The sequence below is a fragment of the Caretta caretta genome, chromosome 7, assembly GCF_965140235.1.
Source record: "Caretta caretta isolate rCarCar2 chromosome 7, rCarCar1.hap1, whole genome shotgun sequence".
NCBI lineage: Eukaryota > Metazoa > Chordata > Testudines > Cheloniidae > Caretta > Caretta caretta.
Genome location: NC_134212.1, coordinates 32,533,038 through 32,559,691, shown reverse-complemented (window position 1 = coordinate 32,559,691; position 26,654 = coordinate 32,533,038). Strand labels below are relative to the sequence as shown.

The 26,654-nt window shown below is 55.9% G+C and overlaps 2 protein-coding genes across 5 annotated transcripts in view; both read right to left on the bottom strand.

Annotated features, from left to right (window-relative positions):
- Positions 1 to 12,478, bottom strand: part of ATG2A (autophagy related 2A) — a 38,035-nt gene extending 25,557 nt beyond the window's left edge. The window contains exons 1-10 of one of the 3 annotated variants that reach the window (XM_075130436.1): positions 12,214 to 12,478; positions 6,149 to 6,311; positions 4,970 to 5,116; positions 4,129 to 4,231; positions 3,424 to 3,586; positions 2,927 to 3,073; positions 2,535 to 2,631; positions 1,191 to 1,355; positions 471 to 613; positions 152 to 236 (exon numbers count right to left, since the gene is read on the bottom strand). In XM_075130436.1, the coding sequence (XP_074986537.1) occupies positions 152 to 236; positions 471 to 613; positions 1,191 to 1,355; positions 2,535 to 2,631; positions 2,927 to 3,073; positions 3,424 to 3,586; positions 4,129 to 4,231; positions 4,970 to 5,116; positions 6,149 to 6,311; positions 12,214 to 12,384 (1,384 nt within the window). In that variant the 5' untranslated portion in view covers positions 12,385 to 12,478. The remainder of the gene's footprint in view (positions 1 to 151; positions 237 to 470; positions 614 to 1,190; positions 1,356 to 2,534; positions 2,632 to 2,926; positions 3,074 to 3,423; positions 3,587 to 4,128; positions 4,232 to 4,969; positions 5,117 to 6,148; positions 6,312 to 12,213) is intronic. The other 2 variants (XM_048857127.2, XM_075130435.1) reach the window with 2 other exon arrangements.
- Positions 12,479 to 15,782: 3,304 nt separating this feature from the next.
- LOC125639736 (solute carrier family 22 member 6-B-like) lies at positions 15,783 to 25,770 on the bottom strand. Of its 2 annotated transcripts, XM_048857359.2 has the most exons (10): positions 25,055 to 25,551; positions 22,756 to 22,859; positions 22,313 to 22,467; positions 21,690 to 21,858; positions 21,211 to 21,334; positions 20,853 to 20,971; positions 20,067 to 20,284; positions 19,505 to 19,613; positions 18,662 to 18,865; positions 15,783 to 18,257 (listed from the first exon to the last, which is right to left on the bottom strand). In XM_048857359.2, the coding sequence occupies exons 1-10, from the start codon at positions 25,421 to 25,423 to the stop codon at positions 18,209 to 18,211; spliced, it is 1,620 nt and encodes a 539-aa protein (XP_048713316.2). In that variant the 5' UTR covers positions 25,424 to 25,551; the 3' UTR covers positions 15,783 to 18,208. The 2 variants fall into 2 exon arrangements, with proteins under 2 accessions (XP_048713316.2, XP_074986535.1); XM_075130434.1 differs by lacking the exon at positions 15,783 to 18,257 and having other exon boundaries at positions 18,745 to 18,861; positions 25,055 to 25,770.
- Between the last annotated feature and the right edge of the window lie 884 nt (positions 25,771 to 26,654).

Genomic DNA, 26,654 nt, shown 5'->3' with positions numbered 1-26,654 from the left:
CCATCCCAGACCTGGGATAGAACGCAGAAGTCTGGGCTACCAGCCCCTGCTGCTCTACCCAACCAAACCCCGCTGCCCTCCCAGCACTGAGCGGAACCCCACTCTCCTCACCAAAGCGCAGCACGAACCCAGCAGGACAAGCCCCACTCACCTGGCAGTTTGCTCAGGCCCTGCAGGCCTGGGAGGGTAGCAGCAAAGGGGGAGCGGCCGTAGCGCCTGGGGCTGCTCAGGATCAGCTGTAGAGAGAAGCTGAGATTAGGGATGTGGAGCCAGACCAGGGTGACACACTCGAGGTTTGGCGGCACCAGGGTGCTCCCAGGACCACGTGGCTTTGGGAGCAGAGTAGACACAGACAGCCCCAGAGGGCTCTGCCTGGTTCTAGACATGGGGAAGCGGGGAGCTGAGGGGCGACAGTGTCAGTTGCTGCCAACTATGCCCTCCCACTCAGCCCCCCCCCAGTGAGTTCTCACCCCCGGTGCGAAGGAAGGCGGCTGCAGGGGGCAGGCGCTGTAGTCGCTGTGCACAGAGGAGTCGAGCTCGATGTCAGAGAGATCGCTGACTGAGCGCACAGAGGTCACACTACTTGTCATGGCAGCCATGGAGAAGAACATCTCTGGAAGGTAAAGGGGGAGAAGCAGGGTCACGGGAGGGAGGCAGAGCCCCAGCAGAGGGACAGGCAGCCTGTTGTACTGGGAGACCATGCAGCATGTGGGCAGGCACACCAGAAAGTGCTGCCCTCACATAAGGTTTCACACAGTAAGGGGGCTAAGGGGCACCAGCAGAGCTGGGGTGAAAGGGGAGCAGGGCTGGGATAACACACAGGTGGTGGGTTGGGACTGAGGGGCACCAGAAGAGCTCGCGGTGACTCGCGGGCTGCACAAGTACATGCTCCGGTTTTGTAGCGCACCCGTGCGTAATCTCCCTCGCCCTGCAGCGACAAGGCCACACAAAGGATAAGAGACCTGCTGTTGCTGCCAAGTGAGGAAAATCCTCCCTGAGCTCAAGTGGGAGTGGCCAATGCTGCTTCTAGAGCCAAAGGGCCTAAGGCTCCTCATCCTGGCTCCCTAGGCAGGGTGTGTGCGTGTATTTGTTTAATGGCTGAGCTTTGTCTGCGGCGCACAGGCCATGATGTTGTGCACAGTCTAGTGCCGACACCCCTCCTCCCGCAGCGCGCCTTGCCCAGACGTCACCTCTGTTCTCCAGGCCCACGAAGCTCTCCAACTCCTCCTCCAGCCGGCCCGGCCCCAAGCCCTGGCCCCCGTGCAGCTGTTGGCTCAGATCCTGCTCTATCAGCTTCAGGTCCTCAGAGTCCAGTGGGCGGCTCTTGCTTAGCTTCTCCTGTAGGCCATTGGCTTCTTGGGTTGGGGAGAGGAGGAGCCGTGGGGGTTAGGGAGGTGCAGAGGGGAGATAGCCCCTGGGGACCAGCTGGGGTACTGGTGGGGAAAGAGGGGCTTGGGCAGGGTCCCACCGGCACATGGGTTGCCAGGCAGAGACAGCTGAGCCCCGCTAAGTGAGGAGCTCCCCTCCCCAAGGGCGGTACTGATCTCGGGAAGTTGGCACAAGTCAGTCCCCCGAGACGTTTGAAAAGTCGACAGCTTTGGTCTGTCTCTGGACTTGCCCCGCCCATTCCATGCATGAGGGGGAGTGTTGCCCACGCCCCTTGATTAGGTAAGGTGATGTAGGGTGGGGGGGTGAGAGCTCCTGCTCCTCCCTTGCCCAGCACTTAATTCTGCCTCCCCAATATCCAAATCAAACCTGTTTCCCCATCTGCTGTGGCCTCACTTCAGCTCCTCCGGAAGTTCTCTCCCCCCCCCCCCGGCCCCTTTTTCCCAGGCTGGGCATTGCAAGGAGGGAGAGGAGCTATCCTGAGCTCTCGCTGCTCCCTCCTCCCCCCAAGCTTTTCTCACTGGGGTGGGGGGAGAAAACAGCGAGCGCAGGCCCTCAGGATGGCTCTTCTCCACTCCACCTCCCCTACTGAGGGAATGGTTCAGGTTGCTGACCAAGGGGGAGAGAACTCTCCCTTCAGCAGCTCTGATTGGTTGCTCTGCCCCAGGAGGTGGGCAAGTGGGTCAGGCAGCCAATCAGATGAAGCTTCTCCCACCCCCACCCCCCGTAGGGGTCAAACTCAGGTAAAAGGGCTGAAGCTTCTGGCGCCTGCCCCAGGCAGGCCTGCAGCCCAGCCAGCACCTGTCACTGGCCGAGCATCCAGAGAGCTGGCAAGGGGCATGTGGGGCCAGGACAGACAGCCGAGCCCCGAAAGCAGGGGCACAGGGATACGAGGCATGGATAGCTGACCCCAGATCACAGCAGCAGCTCCTCAGAGATTCCCACAATGGAAGGAGCATCAAGACAGCAAACCAGGTGGTGATCCCCAGATTCCTCTCCCCAGACGTCCTGACTCCCAGCCTCCTCCAGCTCTAACCCACTGGACCCCCTTCTGCTTCCAGAGCTGGGGACAAAACCCAGGAGCCTCTTTAGGTGTTACCAAGAGCTGTGTTTCGCCAGGGTGGAACGACCTCCCAGCGGTGGCTCACCTGAGACACTCAGTGCTGTCAGCAGGTCATGCAGGTAGAAAATTTGCTGGGGGGAAACCAAGAGGTGCAGGGATCCCAGCTTCCCATCCAGCTCCAGCTGGGGAGAGAAGACAAGCAGAACTCACTAGGCAGGTTCCTCCTTCTTCCCCCCGATGCCCCCCTCAACTTAGAACAGACTAATGGGCCGAAGAAGTGCAGCCTGGCTCCCCGTCCCAGATCAAACCAATGGGCCCATCCAGGCTGGCTCCCCTCCCAGCCACAGCATGTTCTTGAGGCAGGGAGTTCCACAGGTGAATACCAGTAGGTGGTACACTGTGCCACATCTCTAGGAGACCCCCTTTCAGCTCAGGAAGTGAGGCAGATGGGATCCCTGCCCCGCCAACGTTTCTCACCTTGGGCCCGGGAAAGGCCTCGTTCTGCTTGAGTTTGATCCTCATCTCCATGTAGCCGGAACAGCTGCCAATCTGCAGGGGTGGGTCAGGACACTCTGGCACCGCTCCACTGGCTGAGGACAATGACTCGCTCATCTGGGATTGGGGCTGGGAAGATGGAAAGGAGACGAGTTTGGTTGCTACAGATGGATGCGGCTGGTTTGGGACCAGCAGCCCCTCTCATCCCAAAAGGATTCAGTGGGCTCTCCCCGCATGGTAGCCAGGGAATACCATGCTGCCAACGCATACAGCTGGGGAGAGAACCCAGGAGCTCTGATTTACAATCCTATGCCTTGTGTTCAGAACAGGATTCCTGGGTTCCTTCCCAAGCCCTGGAAGGGGAGTGGGGTCGAATGGTTTGAGCAGGGGGCTGGGAGCCATGACTCCTACACATTAGACCCACTCCTCTCTCACAAGCAGGCCCATCTCTCCCCTCCCATGGCTGTGCCTAGAGGTACCTGGGGGCCAGGCACAGGCGAAGCTGCACTTTCAGGGAACTCCTCATAGTACAGTTGCACGCCACTCAGCTGCAGGATCTTGTGCACGAAGGCCGGGGGTTGGTGGATGTCGACTGGGAGTACCTGGCTGGGGTCCTTCACTGCCTCGTCGCAGTAATCCAGCCTGGGGGAGCAAGTCACAGGTGACAGGGTTAGACACAGCCCCATGGGTACCAGAGCTGGGCCAAAGGTGGCCTCAGACAGCTGGGTACTTAGCACTTAGAGCAGCGAGGGGGGCTGGGAGTCAGGACTTCTAGTTCTATCCCCAGTTCTGTGGGGGGGGGGGGGGGGGGGGGAGTGTGGGACCTGGTGGTTAGAGGAGGGCCTGGGAGCCAGGACCGTGGGGGGAGGAGAGTGTGGTCTATCGTATTACTGCAGGGGGGCTGGGAGTCTGGACACCTGGGTTCAATCCCCAGCTCTGGGAGAGTAAAGGGGCCTGGTGGTGGACAGCACGGAAAGAGGGAAGAGCACCCCTCACTGAAGCCCTCACACATCTCCCTGTACCACCCCATTCCTGCTGGGATGTCTCCCATCCAGGTACCAGCCTGGCTTGACCCAGCTTAGCTCAAATTCTGACAGGATCCCCAGGGGGACAGTCTCCTTCTCCATGCTTCATTGGATACCCCCCTTCACACTCAGGAATGCAGGGAGCAGAACCCCCATTACCTTTTAATATGCACCTCCAAGGCCACCCCAGTCTGAGAGCTGCTGGGTATGTGCTCTACCCGAACAATGGTGTCCAGGAACGTCACCTTGATCCTCCGCAGCACTGGGCAGGGGATGCCAGAGAGAACCAGAGATGTTAAGGGACCATCTCACAGTGATTACCTCTGTTTCCATCTGTAGCTCTCAATATGCTTTAGAGGAGGGCAGTATTGTTATCCCCATTTTACAGATGGGGAAATGGAGGCACAGTGGCGGACCTGGGAATAAAATCCAAGTCTCCCAAATTCCTACTCCAGTGGTCTATCCACTAGCTCACACTCCCTCCCACCCCAGGAATCCCCGCACTAAGCCTCTCTCCTCTGTCCCATATTGGTTCTTATGAAGTGCGGGTTATCTGGGCTTTCAGCCACACAGCTGACACCTGCCACAATCTCTCTCCAACCACTCCCCTTGGGGAGCAGTGGAGTGGTATGTTTTGGGAGCATTTTGTTTATCTTCCACCCCTATGTACATGCTACCCTGAGTTTATACCAGACAAGAGAAGTTGTTTACCACTGAGATTAGTGGTTAGACTGGGAACCAGGACTCCTGGGTTCTATTCCCTGCCCTTGGACAGAAGTGGGGTCTGTGTGGGTTAGAGCAAGGGAGGCTTGGAGACAGAACCCAAGAGCCCAATCTCCAACTCTGGGAGTGGACTGGGTTCTAGCAGGTTAGAGCAGGGGTAGAACTAGGAGTCAGGACTCCTCGGTTCCATTCCTGGGTCTCCACCTGGCCCTTGGTTCCCCAGCTGCAATCCGATTCCCCCTGCCCCCCATCCTACAAGATCCCAGGGGAGACTCACCGGTCTCAATGGTCTGGGCGAACATCTCAAGGCCCTCAAGAGGCTGTGGGGGCTCCTCAGGCTGGTCCTTCAGACACTCCTGGGCCAGCTGCATGCTCGTGGTCATGCATGATGACCAGCTCTGAGATTCTGTTCCTGGGGCGGCTGCTGGAATGGAGGGGCACTTCATTACTGAGAGGCAATGAACCCTGAAGGCACTGCCAGCCCCATCCACCAAAGGCAGGGCAGGCACACACTCACCACCCACTTCAGAGAACAAAACAGAGGCACAGAACAGGAAAGGGACTTGGGCAGAGGCAGGACCCAAGCCCCAGGCCACCCTAGCCACTAGGCCTTGGTTTCCACACCTAATATTGGGAATAATCCTTCCTCTGTCTTGAGCAAGGACGGTCTCTCACTAGGTCTGTGCAGTACCCAGCACCAGTGGGCCTGGTCTCAGGCCTGGAGGGGTCTGTACAGCACCTGGCAGTGATGAGGGAGGGGCTCATACTCTCACCCTGGGCAGGGGGAGGGGAGAAATGTCTGTAAGAGCAATTTTAAGAGCCCCTATTAATTATTTATTCCTACTGGAGCATTTTCTGCTAGCATCCAAACGACCCTCCAGAAGCAGCCACCCGCTCCTGGAATCCCAGCTGGTGAGGTCAGTCCCCACCCTGGAGCCCTCACGTCAGGTGCAGCCCATTGCCGTATGGTGCGCTAGCAGAGATCCCCATTGAGGCCTGGCTGGGATGGGGGCAGGATCCTCAAGACTTTGTTAAAACCACCTCTCCTGCAGGTAGCAGGGCAAAACACACATGTTGGGGGGGAGGGAGGGAGAAACAGTAATTAGCTAATAGGGACCCCACTTCACATGATTGGCTGGCTGAGATCTTTGACCATCACCAGGGCTTATGGGAAATGTGGAAGCAGGATGAGAGATGCCGAGCACCTCTTCATTGCAGGGAGGAAGAGCAGCAAATTAAGACACCAGCCATCAGTGCCGGCTACCAGCACTCCCTGGGCCAGGCCTGCCCCTGGGACCACACACCCTGAGAACTCAGGCTCCGCAGCTGGAGCTAAAGGAACACCACCACTAATGGGCTTGGGGAGCAGGGACTAGCCAGAGTGCAGGCTGTTGTGGCCATGTCTCTACGCTAGGGAGAGGCTGGGAGCAGCTCCACCCCTCAGCCTCACACTCACCACTGCGGTACTTGGGCCGGCACGTGATCTGCAGCCCTGTCACCTCCACGGTGCAGTTCTCTGTCACCAGTGCCGACCAGGGGATGGTAACTGCGATGCTGTTGATGAAGCCATCCACAATCTCCAGTGGGGCGCTCACTGACTCCAGGAGCTCGTTCACCGACTGCAGGGAGAACAGAGGAACATTCAGACAGAGACCACTCACCTGGGACAGAGATGCAGCCACCTCTGGGGTGGGGCAAGGGGGCTGTTTATACCAGGATACCTCGCCCAGCACTGGAACGCAGCTACCTCTGGGGTGGGGCGTGGAAGCCAGCAGATATTCCCTGCACTGTCACACAGGGTTATTTGACCAAAGACAGCAGAGAAAGTGGATGTCAGTTTTCAGAGCCGCTTTCAGCTGAGAGCTTCATGGAGCTCAAATCTATTTAACCTCCAGGTCCTAAACTGATTGTGTCAGGATTCAAACTGGCAGCATCTCTGAGCCAAGGGATTTCCAGCTTGTTGCTAAGAACACTAAGTCATCCCCTTCCTGCCCCTTCAAACCTTCCCCAGTGAAGGACTGAGGGGTTACGCATCACACCAAGTATTAGGCAACTTTACTACCTACTATTCTCTGGAGAGGTAAACTGAGGCAGGGAGCCTGGGGTCACACAGCAAGCCAGGGCAGAGATAGGAATAAAACCTAGGAGTCTTGACTACCAGCAGCCACTAGACTCTCCTCCCAGAGCCAGGGATAGGGCCCAGGAGTCCTGGCTTGCAGTTTGCTACCTTTTCGGGAACAGGGAGCCGACTCAGCACTGCATTCCCCACTCTTCCAGGCAGAGGCACCTCACAGCTTCCCAGTGTCTGGAACAGCCAGATTCCATTTCAGGACCCATTGTTAACTTCAGTGATGGGCGGTTAAGTGTGTGAATCCAACTGGCCTGTCCACATTCCAGCAGGGCTGGTTACAAATACCCTGGGCACTTCAGGCTGCACTTCCTGTCCTAGGCTAACATGCCTTGTAATGCCCCACTCCAGAACTGGCTGCACGTCACCAGCCGATTCTTGCATGCTGCACTCTTATCTGGGAATCCTCCCTCTGATGGATTGTTGTTCTAAAATCTACTCTGGTGACAAGGGCTGGGGAGGTCAGGTGACTTGGTTGCAAAACCATTTCAGCAGAGGAAGTAGCAGGCTGTCCGGACAGGGTTTCCAGCTAGTTAATTGTAGGCCTCATAGAAATGCTAAGTATTAAGGCTATAGGATTATTCTAACAATAACACTTGGAATCCCAACTCAGATCAGAGGCCCTCCTCATCAGGCCAGAGGCTACACAGCCCTGCCCCCCACTAAGATCAGGGCCCCTATGGGGCCAGACATTGCACAAAACAAGATCAGGGTCCCCCATCGTACCAGGCACCACACAGACCAAGATCAGGGTCCCCCAGCACTGCACAGCCCCTCCAACCCAAATCAGAGGCCCCCCATTGGGCTGGAAGCCACACAGACCAAGACCAAGACCAGGGTCCCCCAATCGCACCAGTCCCCACGCTGACAGTGATGGCCAGTCCCTGACCTGATGTGCTTCCAGTCAAAACAGACAATGGATGGGAGTCGCAACTGAGCCACAGAGAGACAAGACTTGCCACAGATCAGTGGCAGAGCTAGGAATAGAACCCAAATGTCCTTCCTCCCAGCCCAGTGCCCCAGACACTAGACCAGAGGTGAGCCACAGCTGGCCCATAGGACCATCCTGCCCGGCCCCTGGGCTCCCGGCTGGGGAGGCTCGCCCTCGGCCCCTCCCTCGCTGTCCCCCCTTCCCTGCAGCCATGCCGCCGTGCGGGCAGCACAGCTTGCACCTGCCCACCTCCCAGGCTTTCAAATAAGCCTGTCCTGCCGCTCAGAGCAGCAAGGTAAGGGGCTGGGGGGAGGGGGAGGTGGGTTAAGGGGTAGTCGGTTCCGGGGTTAGTCGGGGGTGGAGGTTCGGCGGTCAGGAGACAGGGAGCAGGGGGGGTTGGATGGGGGTGGGGTCCTGGGGGGGGGGCAGTTAGGGATGGGGGGTCCCGGGAGGGGCGGTCAGGGGACAGGGAGTGGGGGGGTTGGATAGGGGTGTGGATAGGGGTTGGAGTAGTCACGGGTCAGGGGGGTTGGAGGGGTGCAGTCAGGGGGCAGGAAGTGGAAGGGGGCGGATAAGGGCCGGGGGCTAGGCTGTTTCGGGGGCACAGCCTTCCCTACCCAGCCCTCCATACCGTTTCACAACCCCGATGTGGCCCTTGGGCCAAAAAGTTTGCCCACTCCTGCACTAGACCATATTGCCACCATGTGTCACACACAGAGCTCAACAGGAGCAGAACGAGGCAACCAGTCCAGAGGCAGCCAGCCTGGAACAGCTTCCTGGAAAGCCAAGAATAGGGAGGGTGATTGAGACATGGCAGGGAGGAGAGGGGGAACAGTGGGACACAGTAGTGGTGGTGGGGACATACAGAAGGATAGTCCCAACACGCCAGGGGAACATCAGTCTAACAGGTGTACAGTGACTGTGGCTGCTAATTATAACCCGCTCATGAAGGGCAGCGGCCCTGTTCCCCAGCAGGTAGGACAACTGCCTCGGTGCAAGGGGCGGGACTCACTGGCAGCAGGATTATGGGCTGGCCGGCCCAAAATGTCAACATCCCACACCGCCACCCCCTGGCCTGTCAAGGAAACTAAGGCAGGGCTGGGCCAGTGCAGAGAACAAGAAAACCCTGAGGGGATCTAGTGGGTTAGAGCAGGGGGGCTGGGAGTCAGGTCTAGCAGTTGGGGCTGGGAGCCAGGACTCCTGGGTTCAATCCCAGCTTTCCCGCTAACTCAGTGTGTGCCCTTAGGAGGTACAGCCCCTGTGCCTCAGTTTCCCAATCAGAGACAATGCCTCCCCTCTCCACGCCTCCTCCTCCTCCCACAGGGAAGCTCTGTGCCTGTTTTGAAGCCAGGCATGACAGTCAGGAAACCCTGAGTCACAGAGCAGATTAATGAGCAGCTCCCAGGCTGGCATGAGCCCAGGGCATTCATCAGCCCTGGGGTCTGATCGCTCACCTACCCACACTCCCTCCTACCCCCCTTGGCATTTTCTGTATCCATGGCATACCATCAATACATACATGCAGAGCAGCCTCACCTGCGGCGCTAGGCTAACCCCAGCAACCAGCTAGGCACTACCAAGAGTAACTGGCATTCCCAAGCCACCGGCAATATCGCACCACCACCTAAGGGCCTCCCAGCACCAGCGAGCACAAGCAGGGTAATCAAGGCACAGAGAGGGGAAGGGCAAAGGTCACAGAGGGCACCACTTCAGAGCCAGGAGTTCTGGCTCCCAGCCCTCCCCTGTTGTAAACTATTAGACACCCCCCCCCACCCCTCCTAGAGCTGGAGAGAGAACCCAGAAGTCCTGGCTCTTTGCCCCGCTCTGACCCTCTAGACCCCACTCCCCCATTTTGATACTGACATCAGAAATATCTCCCCCCCAATTGCTACAGACAGCAGTGGGGTTCAGTTCCTCACTCTGCCACAGAGCCCCCGTGCAAGCTTGGGCCATCACTGCCATTGCTCTGTGCCTCTGTTTACCCATCTATAAAATGTCCCACCTCCATCTCAATTAAGAGCACCTGATACAATAATGGGGGGCTCAAGATGACCAATGACCCCACAGGCAGCAGCCAGGAAAGTTCCTAGTAGCCCGGGGGAGAGGCAGAGGTACACACATACAGAGGAAACAGACACCCAAGAGCCATCTACTGCCAGAGTCCAATTCCCAAAGTTTAGATCAGAACCAGACCTCAGCCAGCAGGGATGTGTCACACAAAAGCACCACCCCGTAGTGCCAGGGACACTTGCAGCGAGTGGGGGGCTCAGGAGGCAGCACTTGTCCCTCCCAGTCAGTGCTAAACCCAATGTCATAGTCCCAGGGTGGTGTTAGGGGGCTCCTGTGCTTCAGCAAGTGGGGTGGGGACTCAGCAGGGGGTGCTTTCGCCTCTGCAAGAGCTCAAAGGTGAGTCACAGCACTGGTGTCCTTCCCGCATGCCTGCAAGCGGCTAAACCAGGGGTTCTCAAACTGGGGGTTGGGACGCCTCAGGGGGCTGTAAGGTTATTACCTGCAGGGTCACAAGCTGTCAGCCTCCACCCCAAACCCCACTTTGCCTCCAGCATTTATAATGGTGTTAAATATATAAACAAGTGTTTTTAATTTATTATGGGGGGGTCGCACTCAGAGGCTTGCTACATGAAAGGGGTCACCAGTACAAAAGTTTGAGAACCACTAAGCTAAACTCATCCCTCAGCCCCCTAGGCTCTTCTCTCCCCCCATCCCCCGCTATTCTGTTGATGTCCCTCATTTCCAACCCACAGCCTCACTGAGTGGCTCCACTTTGATTCTTCCTCCCAACCCGCTCCACCCCCTTTGCCCCCCTCCCCCCTGAAGAGCAACACACCCAGGCCCCATGCAGCTTCCTTGTCCCCTCATTCCCTTCACAGTGGGGCACTGGAAGCCGGGCCCTGACACTCACCACAACACAATGCTGGGCTATTATTTGGGACCTGGTGACATGACCCATGACTCAGGGACACACCCCACTTCCCCAAGACTCTACACCTGGGGTGACAGCAAGGTTATTAACCCAGCAGCTACAGCGGCCCCTCCCTCAACCCAAGGTAGGCAGAAGGCAAGGAAGGGTAGACCAGCTCCAAGGGAGGTGGAGAAACTGAGGCACAGTACTCCTGCTAATATAAACCAGGGGAAGAAATGTAGGGGTGGGCTAAGTGGGTGAATGGCTCAGATACAAGCACACACCCCACATGGGGTAACACTATAGAGTTGGGCTCCCCAGGAGTGGGGGTGAAATTTCTAGCATTAGCTCCATACCAGCCTAGTCAGGGGTAGGAGACAGAGCACTGGACTAGGAGAGGGTGTCTGTCTGTCCAGCCCTATCCTGGTTGTCTCATATCAGCCAGGAGACTGGCCAGATAGGCTCAATGGTACTTCACCTCCAGCAAATGAAATCCACAAGGAATAGGTCATGGAAATATACTGACATCAGCACTCTAGGGACCTGTCCTAGCACATGGGGTGGGTGTTTAAGGATTAATCAGGTATTTCCCAACCCCAACTCCTTCATGAGGCCACTTCCCAAGTGGTTTACCCTCCTCCCTCCCTCCTACCCAACCACACAATGCAGTTACTGCTCTATATGCTGGGTATTTTATAGACATGTCCCTGAGCATGGAGTACTGTTAGGGTAGGTGGGAGGCAGTGAAACACACAAGGGGTAGCATCCCATCCTGAAGCTAGCTCTTCCTGGTGGGATCAGTCACTGTCACTAATTGCACCCACTCTCTCTTCCCATTCGCCACTCTGTTCTCTGGCCCTGCATACACCTGGTTCCTACCCCATCCCCTTCTCACCCACAGAGCCATGCTGCCCTGTGTTTGAGTACTGGCCTGCTAAACCCAGGGTTATGAGTTCCATCCTTGAGAGGGCCATTTAGAAAGCTGGGGCAAAAATTGGGGATTGGTCCTGCTTTGAGCAGGGGGTTGGACTAGATGATCTCCTGAGGTCCCTTCCAACCCTGATATTCTATGATTCTGTATATCCAGGCAAATGCCTCAAGGTCCTTGCTACTCCTCCCTGAGCCCCATCCCAGGCCCCCAACCCTATGCATCAGAGAATAGGGCTCCCATCTGGGCTCCCAACATCACCTGGTTCTCCCCTCTTCCCCTCCAGCTCCAAGCTACAGATCTAAGCCCATGCCACCTCCAGCGCCGCAGCACAGATTCCAGCCCCACCCCAGCCAACCTTCCCCCCCCCCCGCATCCTGTTTCCCCTTTGGCTCACCCTGTCCTTCTCCAAGGCCCCACAGCGTCCTGGACCCCAGCTACGGACCCACAGCCAGAGAACTGCCCAGACCCTGACCCACACAACGAGGTCGATGTTCCCCAGCCCCTTGGTACCAATCCCTGCCACACCCATCCAGCCCCCTGGGCGCCCCTAGTCCCGGCCATGGCGAGGTGGCTGACCCGCGGCGCCCCCGGCCCCCGACCCGGCCGCTCACCCAGATGTCGAGGTGAATGTCCCGCAGCGCCCCGGCACCCTGGTACAGGTCCAGGCTGAGCTGCTCCAGGCTCAGCCGCTCCTCCAGGTAGTGGCCCAGGTAGTGCTGCAGCAGGTACCGGCAGGCCCGCTTCTTGATGGAGCTGGACCAGGGGAAGAACCAGCGGGACATGGCTGGGTGAGGGACGGGGGCCTGGGGGCGGCTCTTCCCGGGCCGGGGTGCGCCCTCCCCGCCGCAACTTCACTCTGTCCCCCCCCCCCCCCCGCGCCTCCGCGGCCGGCTTGTTTTCCCCCAGCACTGGCCCGCTGGCAGGGCAGGCCCCGCGCTGGTTGGCTGGGAGAATGTGGACCGCCCCTCTCGCTCTGTTCTGATTGGCTCCTCGGGGAAGCGCCACAAAGCGTCCCATGCTGGTATGAAATAGAGTCCAGAGACAGGGACTGCGTGTGCGCACGTGTTTGCCGCTGTAAAGGGGCTCGGACCGTGCATGCGTCCCACTGACCAGAGCAACAAATGGACGCTCCGGCCGCTAAATAGGTCCCGAAGCCTCCTTACTACGCATGGGCGCAGTGGGCTGAGCTAGAAAGCGGCTCGCCTAGTGCCAGATAGGTGCCACCCACCGACCCCGCCGCGCATGCGGGGAGTGGCTAATACCAGGAAGTGGAGTGAAATCGTTCCTTAGGGCCCCATTTTACAGACAGGGAAGAAAGGCAGAGGCTAAGTGATTTCCCCAAGGTCACATGCAAATAAATAGCAGAGACTAGACTTGGGCATGGGTCTTTTGAGTCCCAAACATGCAGCCTAGCCACTGGCTCATCAGCCAAGAGCCCCAGATAATACCATGCCTGGATGGGAAAGGTTGAATTAAACATTGGCCGGGACTTAACAGGATGCAATAAGGTTGTGCTGTCCTCTCAGTGGTGTGATGCCATCATTCTGTGTGGTGATGTCACTGTGCTCCTTTGTGGTGTCATTTCACCTCTGTATGATGCCATAATAAAATGGGGCCCAGCCAGGGCCATGCCTGTAGCACATAACAGTTCAGTCTCCCCAGGACTGAAATGCTTTAGCTGTGATGTTAACTAAAATATTTGAGCTTAATATAGGGGTAGCTGGGTGAAATTCTCTGGCCTGTGACATAGAGGAAGTCAGACTAGATAATCTAATGGTCCCTTCTAGCCTTAAGCTGTGAAACTATTAAACCAACCAGAAACTCCAGCTGGAAGGAGCAAAAGCAGCCAAAACAAGGACCTTTGGACAGCCAGAGAACTGCCCACAGTTTTGGTTGGACTTTCTCTGCCATGTGCTGATTGGCTGTTTGCTCTAACCCTCTACCTCCCTCACACTCTCTTCATCCTGCTTAACTCTACACCTGTCTCTCTTACCCTCTCCTCCCCTGCCCTGTCCCCCTCATCATCCTTTTCTACATCTTTCTTCCCATTTAGCCTCTCCGATCCGAGATAAACCCTCCCCACCCCCAAAAATCATTAAACTAACATGCTATTTGCTGCCACCATATAGATTGCTCTGCCTGTGTAGGATACCCCTTCCCCCAAGCTATGTCTGTCTGATCTATTGCGATTGTAAGATCACAGAGGCAGAGTCTCCCTGCTACGCTGTGTTTGTGCAGGGCTTAGCACAATGGGGTACCATTCTTGGCTGGTCCTTAGGCACTACCATACTAAACTTGATGAACAACCACTATAACAGTGCTGCATTGTAACATCACTGTGTTACATTGTGATATCATAGCACTGTATTTTGATGTCATAGTGCAGCATTGTGATGTCATTGCATTGCTCTTGTGATGTTCTAGTACTATATTATGTCACTGTGTAAGACTGTGATACCTTCATGCTAGCTGTATTGTGATGTTAGTGTGCTCCCTCATGATGTTACAGTGCTGTTCTGTGATGTCACTGTGTCACATTCTGATATCGCATTCCGATTAGCTGTGTTGTGATGTCAAGGTGCTGCATCGTGTGGTTACAATGCCATTGCACCCCAGGAAAATGTCAACAACTGGCATGGATAAAAGCCAGTAAGGCATTGTCAGAACATCACCCAATTGCACTAGAATGTCCTCCCCGTGGTGGTGCAGAAATGCCACCCTGGCAGCACATGCAATGTAGCACAGCAGTGCAAGCTGGTGTCCATACGCTGCTGCAGCATCGAGCACAACAACATCATGGCAACCCAGGCAGCAGCATGGCACATGGAGGGGATGCTGTGGCATCTTATGGTCTCCCCAAATTCTCCTGGCAGCTGCCAAAACCCCACAACCCAAATCTTCCACAAGGAAAGCAGGAAGATTGTGGAGAATCCATGATGGGCAGCAGCTTCAGCTGTGGTTAGACAATTCCTTTCCTATACTTGTTCTGTGTTTGTACAGCTCCTAGCACAATTGGGGCCTGGTCCGTGATTGCAACTCCTAGTGCTACTTCAGTACAGAGAACAAATAACAATAGTGTGACATTCTATACCTTGGGGGAGTGTACTGAAGTCCCTATATTCCTCATTTTCATATAATCATGATCTTACATATAAAGCATGCCTGGTAAGGTATCAGGGGAAAGGTTATGATCTGCTGAAAGTCATTTCTCTATCCATATATGCGTATCATTAATGCATATGAAGTTATGAGAATTTTGTTGTACGGTGGTCACTAAAACATGCTGTAAATTGGGGAATCAGCCAGATATTAGCTCCCCAGAGGCAACAGGTGGAGTGTCAAACAACCCATCAACATCCATAGTCCAGCAAGGGAACTACAATGCACTGATTCACCTGCATGAGGCCACACTAGGGGAATTGCTCAACCTTGCTTGGAGAGACTCAGCAATGTCCCCCTGACATGCCTGGACATGTGCTCCCCAAGCACATGGACTGAGGGTATAAAACAGACAGAGTGGACACATACTGGGCCCTTCTCCTGCCGCCCCCTTCGCTTCAAGCAACTAAGACACTGAGAAGAAGACAAGACTCCAACAGAGGAGATTGGCCCAGGTTTAAGGAACAAACCTATATTTTAAGGACTGCAATATCCAGGGTGAGAAAAACTGCTTAATCAAGATGTTGCCCAATCTAATAGGGTTGAGAGTTTAGACTGCATGTTTAAATTTTATTTTATTTTGGTAACCACTCTTTTTGCCTTAATACCACTTAAAATCTATCTTTGTAGTTAATAAATTTGTTTGTTCTACCTGAAGCAGTGTGTTTGGTTTGAAATGTGTCAGAGACTCCCCTTGCGATAACAAGCCTGGTACATATCAATTTCTTTGTTAAATTGATGAACTCATATAAGCTTGGGGTGTCCAGCGGGCATAACTGGACACTGCAAGACGGAGGTTCCTAGGGTTGTGTCTGGGATCGGAGATATTGGCTAGTGTCATTCGATTGCACAATCCCAGGAGCAGCTGACATGCCAGAGGCTGTGCGTGAACAGCCCAGGAGAGGGGGTTCTCACAGCAGAGCAGGGTAAGGCTGGCTCCCAAAGTCAAGGATTGGAGTGACCTAGCAGATCACCGGTCCGGATAACACCAGAGGGGAATGTCACAAATACAGTAGTCATCTTATTTTCTAACCATAATCTTATTTTCCACCTGTCTCCAACAGGCAACTCCGCAGGCTCCTCAGCAATCACAAAATCAGTGCCCAGAAGGGAACAATGAATTCCAACATTTCAGGGACTGTTCTAGGTCTCAGTGGGCAGCACCCTCTGGATCATGGGGAAATTCGGAAAACCAGAAGAGCCCAGTTTCCACTTCAGCAAGGCCAATTTGGTGCAGCAGGCAGAGGAAGCTCTGTAGAGCCACCTACTGCTGCTTAGGAAAATCACAGGCAGTAATATGATGCTGTTCTTTCTCATCAGGTGTACAGCTTGGCCTCCACCAGCTATGAAATAATAATGTACAGCACCTAGCACAACGGAGCCCTGGCCCGTGAGTGGGGCTCCTCGGCACAGCTGAAATGCAAATCCCAAATACCAGTGCGAACTTCTGAACACCCACACCTGCTGTGAGAGTTTGTGAGCTGTGACCGAGTGATCAAAAGCCATCAGCACTGAATGGCTGTCTCTTGGGGAAACAATCAGGTAGCTACTGGCAGGGCCAAAGGGAATCGCTCTCCCCAGAAGCCTGAACACATGGCTGCACCTGATCCAAAGGGGCAGAGACTGTGCTTCTCCCAGTCAGAGGGTGGCATTTCCATGGCCACAGACACAAGGCCCAGAAGGAATGCTTGCCTCCACAAAGGGCTGGGACCAAACCCAGGGCCTTGTAAAGGAGGCTGAGATTAGAGAGAGGGGATGGGGTGCAGGCGTTTGCTGTTTTCCATAAACCTGTAATTCTCCAATGCTTTCAGAGAGCGTGTATAAGAAATTCCTTTGCTAAGTCTGTGCACTTCCTTCCTTTACTGCTGAGTTATCCCTGAATGGTGTAACTAAGAAAACCAGGGTTCCCACAGCCAGGTAGACTCCAGGGAAGAAATATATAAGCAACTTTGGGACTTGGGAGGACTGGGGCACTGTTTCCAGGGTCTAGGCAGCTGAAGTCCCACTGCTCAAGAAGGGTGTCAGACTTGGGGTATATCCCTGGGAGACCCAGTACAGGGACAGGGATCAGTCACTACCCAGACATAGGGGGCTAAGCAGCATGGGGGATCCAGCAATTGGAGCCCATCACAACAAACCAGTGCCCGTTTGAAAACCAGAATTGGACCAGTTTGTGACTCCAGGGTGTTAGCAGGTGGCTGTCCCACCTGGTTACTTAACATAGCAAACACACGCTGCATATGGTCTATACTAACCCCAGTCTTGGACCACTGCAGTCAGTACAACTTCAGGAAGAAGATCATCCTATTGATTCCTCAGCATGGCTTCTGGTCAGCTAATATTGCTAGGGGGGAGTATCACCAGATGGCGCTGTCACACATAGCCTTACAATTTATTTTCCCCAGTGTTCAGTCTTTGAAGCCACACTGTATCATTGTTGGTTTTGTAATGCAGTTCTTTTCTTTCCAGATGTGCTGCTTTTTGCTTTTATCTTTTTAAATCACATCTGTTCTGGGGGACAGAGCAGCTCCCTGGGAAACGGGCATGGATGTTTGGGCAGAGTTTACAGAAAGAACGGATTGTCTGTCGTGCTGTTTTTGTCCACCTGTGTTCCAGGACTGGTGCATATAGCACAGGGGATAAACAAGCTACATTAAGAAAATACCCACTGATTCTGTCTCATTTACTTCTCCTCTGATAGGAAACCAATTTACAAGGTTCTGACACCAGCTATGGCCAAGGGGCAGCAATATTAAAAAGGTGCATTTCAACTGAGGTCACACAAAAGGCTTTCCATGTCAAAACCCTTCCTAGCAAAGGGAATTTTCCATGCAGCTAGTGGATACGGAGGAAGGTTAAGTATACAGAATAAAACACCGTCACGTTAATATGTGCTAAGCAAATTGATTCAGAGTCCAAACTACCAATTCTGCCCCAGCATTTGCTAGTCCCTGATGAGCCATGTGTAAATCAACTGTGAAAAGCACTGCAAGCGGGTCAATTCCATGGTAGTATTGGATACCTGCCGGAAAGACTTAAATATACTAGCTCTCTCAGGGTTTACAGTCATCCTAGTGGGAAGAAATGTCTCCCCTCTTGATCCTGTGGCAAATGAGCACCAAAATAACTAAAAATCTAAGCTGGAGAATCCCAGACAAAAAGGACCCTTTCAAGATTTTGCTTCTGTGATAAAAAGCTGCTTGTCTGGTTCTATCTCTATCTAGTTCTGCAGTGGGGCCTATCATGCTAGTATCTGAGCCTCCCACATATTAATAGATTTATCCCCATAATCCCCACTGGGCAGGGAAGCATCATTAGCCACACTTTACAGATGAGGAAATTGAGCACCAAGCAATGAAGTGACATGCCCTAGGTCACACAGGGAGCCAGGATTTGAACTCAGGTCTCCAGAATCCCAGTCCAGTGCCTGACACATGAGCCTGTTGTTTAGAATTTGGTTTTCAGTTCCTCTTTCTTGCTCCTTTTCTTTCTTGCTCTGAAATCAAAGGGAGAAGAGAAGAACAAAAGCACCAAACAGCTGGATCATTAAAAACAACAATTAATAATTAATGACTCTTTGTCCTTTCATCCAAGGCTTGTGTAAAGTGTTTAAGATCTGTCCTTCTATCCATCCCCATACACACCTCCTAGCTAGCTATCTATCCATCTATCGCCATGTATACACACCCCAGTCATCCCAAACACCCCAGCTATCTATCCAGCCACCCCCATACACACCCCTCTATCCATCCACACACACTGCATCCATCTATCATACATTCACACACCTGTGTCCATGTACACACACTCTCAGGTTCACACACATACACTCATCCTCAGACACACACAATCCATCCCACGCCCAGCCCCCAGCCCTCACACAGTGCCCATTGTACACACCTGTCCTCCACCTGCATCATCGTGTCGGCTAGTGGGACCCCCAAGGTCTCTGGTAAGCAATTGACCAGGATGCCAGCTGTGATGGGCACTGCCCCGAACAGGAGCAGGGGCAGGAAGGAGACAAAGGCCTGGGTCATCTGCACCATGGGGGCTGCCACCGCTCCCAGACGAGCCATCATGTTGGTGACCCCCAGCCCTGTCTGCCTGGGGAGAAGGGGAAGCCACAGAGAATTGAGCAATCCCATTAAGGCTGGATACTTTATACAAATGAGCAGATGGTCTAATTTGCATATTTTATGAATAAGCAACTGTTTATTTGCATAACCCCCTTGCAGTCAAATCTATTCATTCCCACTCCAGACCCATCAGTTCTCAGCTCTACCTCCCCATTGGATACATCACTGGCCCCCTCCCTCCATCAAGATCTGCCCCAGGCACAGCTCCAGGGCTCCCCCAATGGGACACTAAAGCAGCACTTGAGACCCAGGTGGGGGTAGCTGAAATCGGGAGTGTCCCAGCCAAATGGAGAGGTTCAGCAGGATTTGCCCCAGCAGGACCGGAGGGTGCAGACGAGGGGAGACACCCACAGAGCTCAGCCATGTCCCGGCTGAGGAGGGACTGGAGCGGCTAGCTGAATGAGGGGGGAACCCCAGGGAGGGACGTCTTGTACCTTGTACCTTAGGCTGGGCCTCATGGCATCATTCCTCACCATGTGGGGGGGGATTAGATTGAACATGCCAAGTCATTAGAACCCGGGAGGCCTGACTCCCAGCCCTGCTCCCTGTGCTTCAGGCAATGCTGCCTCCATTGATGCTGTCCAGCAGAGGGCGCCGCCCCACTCACCGGATGACGGTAGGGTAGAGCTCCGTGGTGTACAGGTAGGAGCAGCTGGAGGAGGAGGAGAAGAGCCCTTTTCCGAGGACAGTTAGGGCTATCAGCAGCACCTCCATGTCTAGGGTGAGCAAGGGGAGGATGACCCAGAATGCAGATTTTTGCTCTGGAGGTGCCTGTCACTAACTCAGAGACCCAGCTTTGGGTGATGGGCAGCCCAGGACCAAACCCGCCGTGCTGGGGCTGCATGGCACCATAGCTGGGCAGGGGCACTGGTCACTTGCCAGTCCCCTGGGCCACCTGTAGGGCTACAATCTCGGCCACTGGCCGAACCTCCTTCCCACTCCCAAAGCTGCCCCAGCTTCCACCACACCATCACTGGCTCGGTTTCCTGCACAGCAGGGAGGACGGGATACCAGGCTGGATGGACCCATTGGTCTGATCTGAGACGGCAGGAAGTGGGGGCTACTGGGCTGGCCAGGACCATGGGTCTGATCTGGGCGGGGCTCCAAGCTGGTGAAGCCCAGGGCAGTGGGGAACGGTGTGCCGACTTGGGCGAACGTGCTGGACTCACCCTGCGGCACGGGGATGCTTGCCAGGATGAAAAGTCCCCCCAGGAACAGACAGGCAGCCTGCGTGAGCCGGCGCCCCAGGCGGTTGGCAGCCACGGCCACCAGCATGCGGAAGGGCACGTCCACAGCACCAAAGATCAGCTGCACCAGGAAGATGCTGATGCCCCCGAAGCGCTGCAGGTCCAGGGCCAGGTGGTAGTAAGAGAAGCTGTTGGAGAACCTGCCGGATGGGGGTGGGGAGAACTGGGGTGAGGGAGGCTCAAAGGGGGAGAGTGTGTGACTATCTCCCAGCCCCATTCCCGTCTGTTTGTCTCTCCCTCCGTCTCTCCCCCTCCTCTGGTCTGTCTGGTTCTCCCTCCCCATTTCTATCTGTCTCTGTCTCCAGCTGCTCGGGGGTGGGGGTGGGACTTTCCTGTTCACATGGGGGGAATCCTGACAGGGTTTTTGTGACACCCACATTTACTTCTAGGGGGTTCTCCCCACTGAAGAAACTCTCTGCCCCATGACAAACCCAGCCACTGGGGGACCAAAGCAAAGTTGAGCCTCCCCCATACCTCCTCTTAGCTTAAATCAGTGCTGTGGGGATAAACACTCTGCTCCCATCCTGAGCATGGAATCCTCTGGGGGGCTAAGCAGCGTGGGGACTAGAACTCAGATCCTCCTGCCATCTAAGCCCAGGGGAATCCCACTCAACAAGAGACAATGGTGCAACTACCCTCCCCAGTCAATTTATCGCACTAGTATTGTTAGCCTGGAGGATACAGATGGGGGCAAGGGGAGCCCCTTACCAGGCCAGCATAAGGCAGCAGGTGACCCCACGCATGGGCGCTGTCCGGAACAGCCCCAGGGCAGAGTGCCGGGAGGGCCCCAAGCTCTCTTTCTTCTGCTGCATTTCCAGCCTCAGTGTCTGGGGAGGGAGAGAAGGTCGGAGCTGAGACCAGGGTGGAGAAATCATACCTCCTCTCCAGAGGGGGAGATGGGCAAAGCCAGGGAAGAAGAACCCTGGGACTTGACACCCAGCCCCCTCAACTCTAACCACTAGACCCCACTCCCCTCCCAGAGCCAGGCATAGAACCCAGGAGTTCTGACTTCTAGCCCCGCCCTTCTCTAGCGACTAGACCCCACAAGGTACCCTGTGCCCCTCACCTCCAGGGAGATGCCCTCCCCCTCCAGCTTCTCGCCGTTGATCCAGGCCACCCGTCGTAGGTTCCTCAGCGCCATCTCAGGCCTGTGGTTGACGATGAGCCAGCGCGCGGACTCTGGGATCCACCTGGGGAAGGGAGGGGTTGGCCTGGGGCTCAGAGAGAGAGAGAGAGGGAGGGGAGGGCATGGTGCCTGCTGACAACTGGGCACTCATGTCCCCTGGGCTCTGGGCAACAGATCTGGGATTCTGTGCTTCCCTGCCAGTTGGTTTAGCCAAATGGAGACCCTGCCAGAGGGGAACAGGGTTGAGGGTCTTCATTTGGACCAGGCAACAGGCTACCACTGCCATAGGGTGTGGGTCCCCTCTGGGCTCCCAGACACGGCGCCCTGCGGCTCCTGAGCCCATAATGCCATCCCTGCCTGGAGCCGTGGCTCCCGGTGAATGTGTGGTCCCCCTGCCCCTCAGCCCCAAGGGCACCTACCAGCTGTAGAGGAAGAAGAGAAAGAAGGGTGCTGAGGATGCCAGCTGCAGCTGGCGCCAGTCGCGGATGCCGTATGCCAGTCCAGCCAGGACCAGCTGGCCCAGCGTCAGGCTGCAGGCAAGGATGGTGGCTACCGTGGCCCAGGACTGGGATGGGATCCACTCCATGGCTGGGGGCAAGGAGTAGGGTGAGGTGCAGCACCCTCCAACCTCAACCTGCCTGCCCAACTTTGGGGAGTGGTGCTCAACCCTGCACCCTTCTGCACTGGGTGGGCCCAGGACGGAGCAGTGTGGGGAGAGCTGCCCCCTATGCACCCACACATAGAACCCGCCCCCAGGACTTCCATAAACACTTCCCTCCCCTCCCCAAACAACCTCCCTCACATTCCCCCCTCCCACACAGCCCCCCAAAAATCCCACACAGTCACTCCCACACAAAGCCCCCATCACAACTCCCCCACAAGCCACACCTCCAGCCCCCCCACGAACATCTCCCCTTATGCACACACACACCCCACTGTCCCCCCATTCTTCACACACCCACACCCCAGTCGCCCAGGTGCCGTACCCTCACACTCAGCCCCCCCATGCCAGCTCTCTGCCCCCAGCCCTCCCCCCACTCACTCAGGCTGATGCTGTTGAGGATGAAGCCCGCGGTACCCGTGCCGCTGAAGAAGCGGAAGGCACAGTAGGCTGCCAGGTTGGGGGCGAAGGCAGCGCCGGTGCCCATCACACCCACCAGCAGCAGGGACCAGAGCAGCAGTGCCCGGCGCCCCAGCCTGCAGCAGGGGAGACAATACCATTGGAGAAAGGGGGGATATGGGCTGGATGGGCCCATGGGGCTGATCTGGAGGGGGGCAATGCGGAGGGGATACTAGGCTGGATGGGCCCATGGGGCTGATGCAGGGGGGATACCAGTCTGGGCTGATCCGGGGGGATGGGGGGGATGGGAGGGAGGATGCTAGGCTGGATGAGCCCGTGGGGCTGATGTGGGATGGGGATACCAGGCTGGATGGATGCATGGGGTGCTCCAGGAGGGCAGGGAAGGGGGATATTGTTTTACTCACCTATCTGCCAGGCCCCCGTAGACCAGCGCTCCCACCAGCACCCCCGCCATGTAAATGGACTGGGCAAAATCCTTGAGAGTCCGCTGGCCACAGACCAGGTGCCACTGGGGAGGAGTGGGGAGAGGGGTGTGAATCCAAGGATGCCCCATGGCACCCTGCGCTGCTGGGCAAAGGGCTGACTGCATAGTCAGATGGGCTCCAGGGACACAGCTGGCACAAAGGGCCAGGAACCACACCTATGTCTCCAGTGCCCACCTGAGCTACCTGAGCCCTGGCTAGTATCTGTACCTTGGCAGCAGTCAGGGTAATCAGCAGCACCTCCATATCTAGGGGGAGCGAGGGGAGGACGACCCAGAATGCAACAGGCTGAGAAGAGCCTACACCCCAATGCTACTGTGCCATCTGAGCTCACCTGCACCCACCTGGGCCCACTTGGTCAGAGCCCAGCTGGGCCATCCCAGCTGTTCCTCCTGTCCATCCCCACCAGCGCCATCCCAGCTGCCCCTGCTGTCTATGCCCACCTCTGCCACTCAAAACCTCCCTTGCTGTGCATGCCCACCTGCAGCTCCCATGCCCACCTGAGCCCTGTGACCCCCACATATTGTGCCCAAGCCTGCCAGCACCCATGCCCTTCAAATGCCCTCTGTCCCTTTTATGCCCTGCTGATTCCAACTCACTCCCTTGTGCCACCCATTGCTGCCAACAAAGCCCTTATCCCCTCCTTGGCCCGGCACTGTCCATGCAGCCAGGAAGAGCTGAGTTTCCACTGCCCCGCACAAGGGCTGGGGGGACAGGACAGCATCCCCGTCCATGTCCCCATCCATCCCCCAAATCTGGAGTCTGGAATGATGGGTGGGGCCTGCACCCGGGGATCATGGGTTGTTCAAAGCGGGTTACTGGCATGGGGCAGCTGGCAGCACGACATGTCATGGATGAGCTAAGAGCAGGAGACGGGATTGGCACAGGATCCACGCCAAGGAAGACACTAGGACTGTCATCCATTATCCCAGCTCTCAGAGGGGTGGCTAAGGCTGAATTTCTGCCACAGCAGGCCCCTGTGGGCTGGCAGGAGGGGCACAGAGACACAGGCCCTTGGGCAGCACCCCATTCCCTTCAGCACAGCACCCCCTAGCACTGCACTGAGGTACTGGAGTCAGCACTGCCTGCGAGGGGGCAGTGCCCCCTACTGAGGTCCCCCCTCACCCGGCTCCCTGAAGCACAGAGCCTCTCGGTGCCACGCTGGGGACAGTTCCAGTTCAGAGGGGAGAGTACCCTCTGCTGAGCCACCCTGTGACACGACATCCCCTACTGCTGGGGTCAGCACTAAGAGCACCCCCTAGGGAGCCACCTCCCTTCTCCCTGCAGCAGCACAATCAGCGCAGACTCCATGGGAAAAGCAGCCCTAGTGAGCCCCCCACCTGGCTCCCCAGAGAAGCTGGGCACTCCTTCAAGGCCTCCCAACTACTGAACTAGCTGGGCCTTGCTTAGGTGATGAAACCTCCGAGGGGGCATCTCAGGGTCTCACTGAGTCAACATGGACCTTGGCTGACCAGGCAGCCTCCAGGCTAGCTCCTCCCACCTCCAGCTGGCTCAGAAGCCCCGCCCTGCGTCACCTCCTGGCTGGTGTTGACTGTGCAGTCAATGCAAGGGCTCCTTCCAATGAGTCAGGGCAGCACGGGGGTCCCTGCACCACCAGGCTGTGAGCACCCACCCTTTGCTCCAGGCCCTGCCAGGTCACAGCCTTGGTCCTGGTCTACATAGGCATTCATGGATCAGATCATAGCTACAGCGGAGACATCTCCTCCATGTAGGGCCGGCCAAGGGAGGGAGCTCCTGAAGGGCCAGGGCGACCACAAAGCACAGGCTAGCTGCCACAGAGATAAGGCATGGTTCAGACCGAGGGGAGAACTTCCAGAGGACATGACGCTAAAGCTAAGCCACAGCCCAGTAGCCCCGCTGCTTGTTAGATAACGCTTTGCCACCAAGCTGATCCAACAGCCCCTACATCAAGCACAGTCTGTATGCTCCCAAGAGGAAGGAGAGCCAGAGATGCCATGTCGTGCAGTAGGCACCTTACTATGCCAGTCTAATGCATGAAACAGGCTCAGATACTATGGGTGAGAGCACAAAACCGAGGGGGTGGGGTCGATGGATGGATAGGTGGTTAGATAGGGACATAGATAGATGGGTAGGTGAATGGACAGGTGGGTAGGTGGAAGGATAGATAACCAGCCCATGATGTTGTCACAGCTCCAGGTCCCCACTCCCCTAAAATGATCCCTCATGCTCCCCTCTGTACCTCAGTGATGATGGTGGAGTTGAAGACACTCCTGTCGTACGCCCACCCATCCAGGCAGGGCTCAGTGGTATTGGTGCTGGTTCCGTTGGGGGCCAGGAGCTGCCACTGTGGGGTGCTGAACCGCAGGCATCTGTCTGGCTCCTGGTTGTCATCCATAGGAACATAGATCTTCAGCAGGTCTCCTGTCACCTCTGTGGTGTCATTGTCTCCCACCGGGATGTAGCACCAGTGCCTGGGGACAGCAGCTGTGAAGTTCTGCAGGAAGTTATGGGAGGCTACCATGAGGAGAGGGAGGAAGACCAGGGCGATGAGGATGATTTGGAAGAAGCCCATGCATTGCTCCTTCTCCAGCTGGACTCCAGGGGCCATGGAGGCTGTGGGGAAACCTCTTCCTGACTGCCTGGTTGCTCTTCTTCTCCAGAGCCCCTGGTTCGTATAGCAGTCAATCTATCTAGCCTTTGGCCCTGGTAAATCTTTGACCAGCATCAAGGGCAGAGTCAGGTGGGAGTCTGAGAACATGGAGGAAGTAGGGAAGGGAACAAGGTCCAGCAGAGGACATACTTCTCAGAAGCATTACTCATCTACTAAGGTGCGGGGGGAAGGGGGGTGGGCAAGTAGCCAGGTCACAAAATGGGAAATGGGACACAGACCCTTTCCCCTCTGGAGGGTGCTTGCAACAATCCAGTCCCAGGGTGGGGTGCTGGCTTGGTAGGGATGGTGGGGAATGGGATCCTGGGGCATTTCCCTCTAGGGCTCGTGTTTCTATTCGCCCCCATGACTAACAGTCATTCCCAGGTGATGGCTCACATGGTTGGAAGCTGTGGAGTCCACTTAGTCCCGCTCCAGTTGCCCCACATCACGAACGCTTCTGAGACCATGTGGCATTAATGAGCCACGGAAACCCAGTGGGCTCCCTTGGGCAGGCAACAGACAGGAGTGTTCCATTTGGTGGGAGAGGATTTAGCCAGAATGGGAGCAGACCCCCCTTTACAGCCTTCCCCCTGCCTGGCACTGAACTTTGTGGGTGGGTAGAGCCTAGACACTGGATTGAGAATGAGTGAGGTCCTGTACCAGGCACAGCACAACCCCGACTGAGATCAGGGCCCCATGGTGCCACACGCTGCACACACCCCGACTGAGATCAGGGCTCCCATTGTGCTGGGTGCTGCACAGTGAAAGACAGTTCCAGTCTGGAAGAACTCACAGTCCAAACAGACAAAGAATGGATTATTTTCCCTGTGATGGGTTGGACACCCCGTCCAGGATGCCACTTATATGCTGGGGTTCCACTGAGCCCGCCCATTCCACCAGCCTGGGCTTCCTCACCCAGTCCTTGCTATGCTAGGCCCTCAAGTCTTCTCTAGCACACACACAGGTAAGGCCACACCCAGCTGCAGACACAAACTGAAATCAGCTGTGTGGGAGGATTCATGTCAGGACTTTATCCAGCACTCACGTGCACACTTCCTTTGGGGTGTAAACCCAAAATCATATGGTCTTTCATTGTATAGAGACATCTGTACAGCTTAAGCTCATAAAAATAGCCCCCTCTCTCAAGGTGGAGGGAGATATGCACAGCTTCCCCACCCTGATATGAATT

What these genes read in the sequence shown, in the direction of transcription:
- LOC125639736 (XM_048857359.2), bottom strand. Translation starts at nt 25,423, where the DNA reads ATGGCCCCTGGAGTCCAGCTGGAGAAGGAGCAATGCATGGGCTTCTTC. An exon ending in AAGCATCCCCGTGCCGCAGG is followed by an intron (nt 19,614 to 20,066) that starts GTGAGTCCAGCA and finishes TGCTCACCCTAG; the next exon opens with ACATGGAGGTGCTGCTGATA. An exon ending in CTCTACCCTACCGTCATCCG is followed by an intron (nt 18,866 to 19,504) that starts GTGAGTGGGGCG and finishes CCTTCTCCCCAG; the next exon opens with GCAGACAGGGCTGGGGGTCA.